The 11017-nt window shown below is 40.2% G+C and overlaps 1 protein-coding gene across 1 annotated transcript; it reads left to right on the top strand.

Annotated features, from left to right (window-relative positions):
- The first annotated feature begins 252 nt into the window (after positions 1-252).
- LOC142942211 (26S proteasome regulatory subunit 4) lies at positions 253-10858 on the top strand. The gene is made up of 11 exons (XM_076084445.1): positions 253-274; positions 823-876; positions 1459-1555; positions 1833-1957; positions 2163-2348; positions 2635-2763; positions 3011-3107; positions 4706-4895; positions 6140-6291; positions 8392-8546; positions 10558-10858. Exons 1-11 carry the CDS (start codon positions 272-274, stop codon positions 10690-10692), a joined length of 1323 nt encoding a protein of 440 aa, XP_075940560.1. The 5' UTR covers positions 253-271; the 3' UTR covers positions 10693-10858.
- The last annotated feature ends 159 nt before the right edge of the window (positions 10859-11017 follow it).

Here is an 11017-nt window from a genome sequence, read left to right as displayed (position 1 = left end):
TGATGTCATCAAAAGTTATATATATTTTATTTATATAACTATATATATTATATATATATATATATATATATATATATATATATATACACGCACACAATATTGTTTTTAATGGTAATCAAACCTGAACTGCATAGTATTGTTGTAGGCCTGTAAAAGTATCTTTATCTGGTGGCTTCACATTAGACTCTTCCAGCATCCTGCCAAATTAATTTAACTTTTGTCCCTTGGTGTTGCCTTACCCTCTGACGTCACTTTAGTGCGACAAGTAACAATGGTAAGTGAGCAAGCAGTTTTCTCTGCGGCTCGTATTTTTATTTTTCTAAACGCTTTATTCGTTTACACAGCATTGCTCATAATACTTGAAACGTTAACATTTGTGCTGCCATATAGTTTCAGGCGTCTTTATGTCTGATTTGTGATGTAACAACAGAATTAAAAGTAGGTTATAGCCTACTAGCCGAAGGCTAACGTTAGCTTCATTAGTATTTCTCTCGTTTGGCAACAGTCGTTGTCCTAGCTGTAACTAGCATAGTCATTAATGTTAGAAAGGTAGCCTTTTCCCCTTTTCTAAGTGTTTGATGTTATATCATTGATGACAATGTTAAAGTTAGTCTCTCCAGTAATACAATGTAGCGTGTTGAATTTAGCTATCCTGGCAGGTATGGTTAACGGCGAAGTAAGCTAACGTTAACTTGACTATAAACAGCTCAGCTAATGAGCTATTTAGAAAGGGAAATTTCGAACGTTATCGTTAAAGATCACAATGCACTGATAGATGCGTTTCCTCTCATCTTTATTCATGCATGTCTGATCTTATTTTAGGGGCAAAGCCAGAGTGGAGGCCACGGTCCGGGAGGAGGCAAGAAGGACGACAAGGTGAGAATGACACAGCTTCTGCTAGCTAGCGTCTGAACCTGTTATGGTAGCCACATATTATTCTTTTGTGATGATTTAACCGATAATTAGGGTGGTTTTAAATCACAATTAGACCTGAATCATTTGGTCAAACTGAAATGTATTATGCCTGATATTTATCTACTCAATATAGTAGTTAATATTGTAAGATTTTTTGTGTTGCTTATTTTCTTCTTACTATCTGACCAGCCAGCCACACATGCTGTTTGCTAACACTGTGGTCCAGTGTAGACCACTGGCTTTATTCAAAAGCTTATGTGAAAAGTATTAAACTGTACTAAATGTAGATGAATATCCTGATGGGCAGGTAAGGTAGCACCTTACATGGTAACTCCTGCCATCAGTGTGTGAATGGGTGAGTGATGACATGTAGTGTTAGGGAGCTTTGAGTGGTCAGAAGACTAGAAAGAGCTCGACAAGTACTAGTTAATTTACCATATCTTGTAGGGATGTTTGTGCCAAGGTAACGGACACATATTTAAACACTGTATATGATGGGTTACCTTTTCTGACATGTGTCATCCCACTTTGTCCCAATCGAAGGATAAGAAGAAAAAATATGAGCCTCCAATTCCCACCAGAGTTGGCAAGAGAAAGAAGAAAACCAAGGGACCAGATGCTGCCAGTAAACTACCATTAGGTAAGGAACTGAAAAAGCAGTCTCGTGAAGACGTGTTTTCTCTTACTGGTGGCCGGTCTCAGTTCTTAGGTCTCCTGCCGAGCTCTATCTGATCTCACTGGATATAACTGGGAATTCTGTTAAGCATTTTTCCCAGACATAGCTGGTGGAGAGTTTGTAAATGGAATCAACTGTCCATATTTTGGCATTATTGAATTTAAAAAGAGACCACAGAGTTGGTGTTTATGTCAGTTTTTAATGTACATTTTAAATGTGCTGGCCTGTGTTTGTCTTCCAGTCACCCCTCACACTCAATGCCGTCTGAAGCTGCTGAAGCAGGAGCGGATCAAGGACTACCTGTTGATGGAGGAGGAGTTCATCAGAAACCAGGAGCAGATGAAGCCTCTGGAAGAGAAACAGGAGGTCAGCCCTTGTTACACATTTACCTAACTTGCTTTTGCACTGTTATGATATTTCGGTACAATAATACTGTTTTTTTTTTTATGTATATACACTTTATTGAACTTTGGTCAAACTATAAAACTATAAAACAATACAGAACAGACCAAATCTCAACTTCTCCTACTATTTTTCTTTTATATTAATCCTAGTCTTATCTTTTTTGCAGGAGGAGAGGTCAAAGGTGGACGACCTGCGGGGGACCCCCATGTCTGTCGGCACTCTGGAGGAAATCATCGATGACAACCACGCCATCGTTTCCACCTCAGTGGGATCAGAGCACTATGTCAGCATCCTGTCCTTTGTGGATAAGGATCTGCTGGAACCGGGCTGCTCTGTCCTGCTCAACCACAAGGTGATATTTAGTGAGAATCCTTATTTAAGTTTACCATTTTAATAATACATTAATTTTGATCAAAATACCTTTTTGTTTTAAAGAGTACCATTCAAGACAATAACAAGGAATAATTACAGTTACTTAACTTCCTAACTACATAACTTAACTATGGCACTGCTCTACTATTCATCGATCTAGGGTCAATAAGTATCCGACATTTCCCCAAAACACTTTTATAATCTCTGCCACCTCCTTCAGCTGTAATACCATTCACATTTGTCTTGTGTTTGTGTGGCGCTTGCAGGTTCATGCTGTGATTGGTGTGCTGATGGATGACACTGATCCCTTGGTGACGGTGATGAAGGTGGAAAAGGCCCCACAAGAAACCTACGCTGACATCGGCGGGCTGGACAATCAGATCCAGGAGATCAAGGTACAGTAATTATTGCATGAACGGCTGTTCCATCTCAAAACAGATTCTCTCCATCCACTTTTGCAGCATAAATCATTTCTCTGCTCCCCATCTTCATTACTAGTTCTCTAAACACAAATATTGACCACAGTATGGATAATACTTTCGTAGCTTTCACAGTGACCTGTTTACATCAAATTGAAGGTTGAAATATTTGGTAACATATTTTCCTTGAGGTTGACGGTGCTGTTTCTGTTGGTTTTAATAGGAGTCGGTGGAGCTGCCTCTCACACATCCAGAGTATTATGAGGAGATGGGCATAAAGCCTCCCAAAGGTGTCATCCTATATGGACCTCCTGGCACAGGTGAGTGCTTCATTAAACATGGGACCAACAGTGGCTCTCACAGGCAGTTATAGGAAGCAAAAATGTAACATTTTATTAATGTACTTTACCTTTCACCCAGTTCATTGTACCCCCTTTATGAAGCACTGATATTGTTTCCCTAATATGTGGTACCACAGTATATACCCTAACCTTCAAGTTTTCCGGTTTAATCAAGTCATTTTCAAGGGAAATTCAGAGATAAAGGTGTATTTTCCCCAGATTGATGTCACAGGCAAATCCCATTGAGTCATTCGGGGCTTTTTAAAGGGCACCACAGCAGGGAAGGTGAGAGACTGTCGCCAGCCTCTCAGGGCTGCTGTGGGAAAAGGGCTCTACAGCGCGTGTTACACAATTGTAATGATTCAAAATGTAAAAAAGAGCTTATCAGCGGCGGGGCTTCATTAAAGCAGTATAATTAGCCATGGACCTCTGCGACTGCTTGCGTGAACTCAACCTTTGTCACAGTGTACGCCATTTGAAAAAAATGTTATTTTTACAAATCTACAAATCAAACCTGCTCCCCACTGATCAACATCTCATTTAGAAAGCAAGTCAAGAGATTTCAGATTGGTCAATTTCAATACAAGGTCCTAGTGCATTTCTATAGAACTATGTGTAGTTACACATAATCACTGTTACACATAGAGTAGCATAGAAATACAGTTTAATTCCTGCACAAAGGCAAGTGGATGAATAGTTTTTAAAGGCTTAATCTTTGTGGATGTCAGTGGCTATGTTTTGTTGTTGTCCTTGAGAAGAGAACAATATGTTCATATATAATGTGTATTTTCATCCGGACTCATTTAGCCTTCAGCTAATGTTTTTTCCTCACTGCAAAGCATCACTACAGTCATAGCACCACGTCGGCCTCCTTTCTGTTTACATCTGCTTTCTCATAAGATCACTTGAGGTGGTGTGTTGCTCCCTCTGGCACGATCATGTCAATGATATCCTCTAGTGTGTGATGCGCTATTATTTAGAAATATTGCAGTGTGTGCATGTTGAGATTATAAAAGATTTTCTTATGTGGGTGATGCAAGCTGATTCTAAACCCTGTCTGGCTTTATTCAGTGCTGCTGGTGGCACGCTGCATTGTTGTAAACCTTTATCCCCTTTTTATGAAATGATAAAATACAATATCACTCTATATTGTTTTCAAGGATAACACAATAGATGCACTGAGACATTTATAGTCTTTGATATCAAGAGATGCCACTAGTTCTTTTAACCAGGCAATAATAATACAACATGAAATAAAGACCTCCTTTTTATTAGCTTCATGATCACCAGTTTAACTCGGACTTTTGTCTGTCTTCAAATCTGATAAACAATTGTTTGATTATATCTCAATTGAAAAAAACATATATTAAGTATTGCAGAAAGGGCATAAATTGATTTCTTTGGGCGGTTCTAATCACTTATGATGAAACAATGTAATGTGTGTGTGACCTTTAACTAACTTGTCTCTTTTCACTCTCGGTTAGTGCTGCAGCTATGTAGTTTTTGTGTTCTCATGCTAAAAGTATACTTGAACATGTGGCACAGAATGAAAGTATGTCATGTTATGCATGTACCAGGTAAGACACTGCTCGCCAAGGCCGTAGCCAATCAGACATCAGCCACCTTCCTGCGCGTCGTGGGCTCAGAGCTGATCCAGAAGTACTTGGGAGACGGGCCCAAGCTGGTCCGAGAGCTCTTCAGGGTAGCAGAGGAGCACGCGCCCTCCATCGTCTTCATCGACGAGATCGATGCCATTGGCACTAAGAGGTACACAGACGTCTACAAAACAATTTCAGGCTGAGAACTTTAGAGACAGAGCAGTGATAACCTACACCTTTGAGGTGTTTGATTAGTAAGTGTGATAACTGGTTTACACCTTGATATATTACAGCTTTATTTTTAGCAATACCTAACACCACATTGAACTACAGGAGGATGGATTTGTTCTTCAGGTGGGCATGATGTAATGCCGCAGCTAGTGGTGCAACGGATCATAAAACTCGATCAGCACAAAAATAAAGGGGCAGATCTAACGTTTAGAAATCCTTGATCACTTTTTTTTTGCCACTGATACTAAATGCTGATCATTGATGATCCATATTGTTGTTTGATTATAGCAGCTGGCCTACAAGGCTCCAGACTAAAAATCATTTCAACCACTCTGAAGTCTGTAAAGCATAAATAAATAAATAATTCTAAATTGTTATCCTTTTACTTACTTAAATAATAGATGTATAATAATGTATTTTTTTTAAATTAAAACAAAGCTAGTCATTATTATTTTTAATGATGTATAATAAGCTGCTTAGAGCTAGAGTTATGAAGTTAAATGGCTCATAATTCATCTCTAATATCTATTTTATATTCATGTGAAAACATCTCCTTCTAAAGGGTTTCTCACCAAAACTACATTTGACAGATTACATGTGAACACATCATGATAACCTTTTCATTTACCTTCACCCAGTACTCACTTTCACTGAACAGAGCCTGAAGGCATCAGAATGTAACTGAAGTGAACCTTCGTTCTCCTGTTGATTCAAACACGGAGTGGTTGTTTACATTACAACATTATCAGAGATATATAGATACTATAAAAGCATAAATAATGTCCTGATCACATATTGGCGTACTGATCACGGATCAGCCGTGGTCCGTTACACCACTAGCCGCAGCTGTAGCTTTTCTGTCTGTTATTTGAAAAAAGTACGACAGTTACAGACGGTGTCGAAAATACAAAAGCAGCTTTCTTTGTCTCTTTTTCATTAGAACGACAGTAACATTGTTAGGTAGGATATTAGCTGACTTGCATGAAGGAGCCTGGTTGGATGTTGACATGCATAATAAATGAGCTTGTAGATGTTGCCGGGAGGCCTCACATAGAAAAGGCAGCAAACATCACAGTTAAATGGGTTAGTGACAACAGGACTGCAAGATGGACGCACTTGGAGTCTGAGGATGTAGATCTAAATTCTGAAGAAGAATGTGTATGTCCTGTCTGTGTTGTGTAGGTATGACTCCAACTCTGGAGGTGAGAGGGAGATCCAGAGGACCATGCTGGAGCTGCTCAATCAGTTGGATGGGTTTGACTCCCGGGGAGACGTGAAGGTTATCATGGCCACCAATCGGATAGAGACCCTAGATCCAGCCCTCATCAGACCTGGTCAGTAGGAGTTTCATTAGATCAGTGGTTCCCAAACTTTTTCTGTCAAGACCCCCTTTGATGATATAGGAACATTGGACGACCCCCCCCCCCCCCCCCGCAACCCGACCCCAAATTTTTCTTGGTTTTTAATGAATTGCATTATAATGCATGAACTGTATAAAATATTTTTATTTCTTTCTAAAATAAGTACATATCACTTCACAGTTTATTCTTCAGTTTGTTTAACTGGGAAAAAAATAGCAATAATAAAATATATATAAAATAAAAAATATATAAAATAATTTGTAAATACAATTAACTTAATTTCAAACAAAGTGCAAACAACATATACTGTATTTCCTCACATTGAACAGCAGGTTTTCTCAAACAATAAAATAACACAATTATGAACAAGGTGTGCAGGTCTACATGGACCATATTATTTTGTGATCATATTCCTATGTATATTCCTATTCATATATATCAATCAGTGACTGGTGTGGGCTTGCTTTGCTTTACAGATTTTGTCAAAGCGGGGTTGCTGGTTGGAGATAGCTACTCTCAGTTCATTCTCAATGTTCAACTTTGATCTGTATTTGGTCTTCATTGCAGCAACTGCAGAAAACCCTGTTTCACATAAATAGGATGTGGCAAAAGGCAACAGTATGCCCATAGCTCTTTGGCCTAGTAGTGGGTAGTCTTTCTCCACTCCAATCCAAAACACAGCCAGTGAATTGGATGTGAACTGTAGTCTCCTTGTTGAGTCAGATGTCATGTCAATGTACTGCTCTTCCTCTGTGGTACTGAGGTACCTTAGTTTGAGGCGTTGTCGAGGTGGTCGCGTCGCCTGTTGCGGCTGTAACAGAAGTTCCATCGGATTTGCGCTTTAGACCAGTCACAAATCTGTCCATCTTTGTACATACTTCCTTCTCTTATCTTTATCTTTCTCTGTCGCTCCGTATCTTTCTCGCTCTGTGTCGCTGTGTGTCTCTCTCTCGTTCGCGCTCCCTCACTCTCTCTCTCCCTCGCTCGTTCGCGCTCTCTCGCTCGGGCGCGCGCTCGCTCTCTCGCTCGCGCGCGCTCGCTCTCGCTGGTTTTGCCACAGTCGGTCTGTGACATGAGCCGCTCTGGTGGCGTGGTTGGAACACAGTGCATGTCACGTCGGTTATTTTATATTGTTTTACCGGTGTATGTGTGCGTCTGTGTGTGTGGCTTGGTGATGAAGCCGCGACCCCCCTGTAGTACCACCGCGCCCCCCCTAGGGGTCGCGACCCCCACTTTGGGAACCACTGCATTAGATGGTTGTATAGAAGTCTATGAGAAAATGACTCTACTTCTCTCTTGATTTATTACCTCAGTAAACATTGTAAACATGAGTTTATGGTCTCAATCTCTAGTTTCAAGTCTTCTTCAATACAGCATGATGTTCATTTAGTAAATGTTGGTCCATTTAGAGTCAAACAGACCATAAAGCAGGGGATGCTTTAGGGCGGGGCTACACAGTGATTGACAGGTCTCTACCTGTGATTGACAACTCCTCCTCAGTCCAGATATGGGCACTGTTCACTGGTTGCAAAAAAACTAGATGGCCAAAAGTTTCCTCTTGATTAATGTTGTGATGATGTTTTTGTAAATCTTGCTAATTTCAAAAATCCTTATTCATTTGGTTAAGATGCCAGTTATTTATTGATTACTTAAGAGACTGTTGACAACATGGTCAGCTGATCATCGATCAGATCTGCTTTTAAAATGCTTTACTGTAAAAGTAAAGTGTGAGCAGAATCATCATCGCAAAGGAGCTTGCTGCACTGCTTTGTAAAAATGATTCATATTTGATGAACTAACCAAACATGATCAGTGTTTGGTCAATAGCACTGCTATGTTTATTCATCCAATAGTTTTGAGTGACAGTTATTGGCATTAGTCTCCTGAATGAAATGTGTAAGAAGTTGTTTACAGCAGCAGCAGATGATCCCGGCTCCTCCAGAGGAGGGATCCCTCTATCAGGAGGGATAGAAGTGTGATGGATGTCATGAGTACAGACATGGAGTGACTAGAAGGCTCTCTATAAAAGTCCATTGACCAGTTTGTCACGTGGTTTTCTTCTCTCCTCCTCAGGGAGAATCGACCGTAAGATTGAATTTCCTCTGCCTGATGAGAAGACCAAGAGGAGGATCTTCCAGATCCACACCAGCCGCATGACAGTAGCCGATGATGTCACCCTTGATGAGCTCATCCTGGCTAAAGATGACCTATCAGGAGCAGACATTAAGGTAAGAGCGAGCCTGTCCACTCACAGCTGCAGACTGGTTTTCTCTCTGATAACAGTAGCTGAATCATTCAAATAATGCGTAGGCCAATAAAAGTAAAACGTGCACACTGCATGATGGCTAGAGCTAATTGCTCCAGTGAGGTGTTTTCTTTTTGTGTGCTTGCTTTACTCCCACAGAGTAAGTGTCTGTAAGAATACTCTGTTTCAACGTAGAAGTGGTTGAAGCGGCATGGGTTCGGTAAGGGCTGCATCCTGACTGGAGATGTGTTCTGTCTGTTTGGTTCATCTGCTCCGGCCTGACTCTGGCCTCAGCCATGTATAGATTCTGTGAGTTCAACAGGTGTTTGCAGCGAGCCAGTTCACACTCGGCAGAAACGGAGAGTCAAGATGAGGGGAAGCCACAAATTATTATTGTATTAACACTTTCATTTAATTGTATTACATCCTCCATTCAAAAAGATGGAATCCTTAATGTGCTGTACATTTAACTCTTTACTTCTCATTGACTCAACTCTGCCGCCCTCATGTGGGATCTGACAGAATTACACTCAGAACTTGTTTTTCTATTTTCTTTGTCCTGTGGTCAGTTTACATCTTGTCTGCCTGACTGTCTGTCTTTGAATGAATCTAATGGTGACAAGTTGTCATAAAGGAATAAAAGTAGAGTAAAACCCACCTACAGCCATTTCTAGCGTAATGATGAGAATTGTATGCAACTATGAAGCGAGGAATGTGTCTGTGTATGCTGGTGTGTCCTTCACATATCTCAGTAACCGTCCGTCTATGGCTGTGGACCATGGGAGTGCTGTGTGGAGTTTGGAGCACTCTGGACACTCGGAACGTTCAATATGAATAAACTGTGAATAAACAAGTGAATACCACTTTGTAGAGCAGCAGGGGCGGGTCTTCTACAGGCAGCAGCTCATTGGCTGCAGGATGTACTACACTCCAACCCAAACAAGCATGTGAGCGGCCGCAGGCTGGGAGCACGAGTCTCTCATGTAGGGAGGGCTATCGGTAGGATTGTATAGATGCTGCTCATCTGTTCGGTTCCTCATCGGTACTCTTATCGGTTCTTTTTGGTTATTTTATGAAAGAAAAAGACAATTAATTAAGAAACAATCAACATTGCTTTATTATTCATATGTAAACAAATAGTCTCTCTTGAACGGCAACAGCAGAAATGTTTAAATAACTCACTATTGTTGACTTTTATTTCAATGGCAACAACAAATGTAAATTTGAGAATATTCCTACAGGGATGAGATTATTATTGTTGTTATATATTAGGAGTTGAGAGCCGTGGTCGTCTCCCGACAGTAAAGAAGCTGTAAAGTGGGACTAGCAGCTTCTAAATAACTTCTAACAACACAGCTGCTCCCCTTATTATTATTAACCATGTATCAAACAGCTCACGACACACTGACACATGTGTTGACTGTTCACTAAATCCCTTTGATTTATGGGTTAGTTTGAAGCGTGCCCGAGCACCGAGAATGTATCTTTGTATTTCTACGTAGGATTGTTTCAGACTTGTGTGATCAAACATTTCCAATAATTCTAGACTGAACGTTTTTAAGTCCAAAAATCAACATTAACTAAAAGCAAAATGTTATAATTCCCCAAATTATCTCTTTTGTTTTTATCTGGCAAAATATTCAACTTCAATCCATATTTGTTGCCGTTTAGCATTTCAAACACTTCACAGCTCGATCACTTAAAGCCTTTGTAAGAGTACCTCATTTACATTTAGTTATTTATTTTATTTGTTTGTTTTTTTTAAACCAGAATGTAATACGGCACTTTCATGCACTAAATGGGTCGAGTTGTTTTATGCAAATTTAGCAATAAAGATGTTTATTCTATATCTACGAGACCCGTCTTATTTTATCTTTTGTATATTTATTATTGCCCTTTAATAACAAAGCAATCGATACAATAATCACTTGAATAACATAAATAGCTGCAGCTGTCGTCGTGTTGTTCATCTCTCCTGTCACTGTGTCCTCCAGGCCATCTGCACAGAAGCAGGCCTCATGGCGCTGCGTGAGCGCCGTATGAAAGTCACCAACGAAGATTTCAAGAAGTCCAAGGAAAACGTCCTGTACAAGAAGCAGGAGGGCACGCCGGAGGGGCTCTACCTCTAACCTCAACTTTGATGTTTCTCTCACCCTTCTATCTATGACCATGTGAAAGACGGGAGGCAGCCGTGTCTGTCTCCCCAGAGAGAGTTTTGATATATTTTGTGCATGTCATGTCTGACTTATCCCAATCTCCTGTTACCATTACGTGAATTAAAGGACAAAAAAATGATGGTGTTGTGTTAGTCATCTTGTTTTATTTTCTGGAGCCTTCTTGTTCGTACAGAGGCAGCATCTGTTCACGCCTGTCTGATTAGATCCTGTATGTTGAGTTCATCGCTGTAATGTCTTGATCATTAATCACATTCATTTTTCTATTCGTTCAGGCTCG

Source organism: Anarhichas minor, unplaced genomic scaffold (genome assembly GCF_050575085.1).
Source record: "Anarhichas minor isolate MPS153535 unplaced genomic scaffold, ASM5057508v1 ptg000136l, whole genome shotgun sequence".
NCBI lineage: Eukaryota > Metazoa > Chordata > Actinopteri > Perciformes > Anarhichadidae > Anarhichas > Anarhichas minor.
This window is presented reverse-complemented; position numbering and strand designations above follow the sequence as displayed.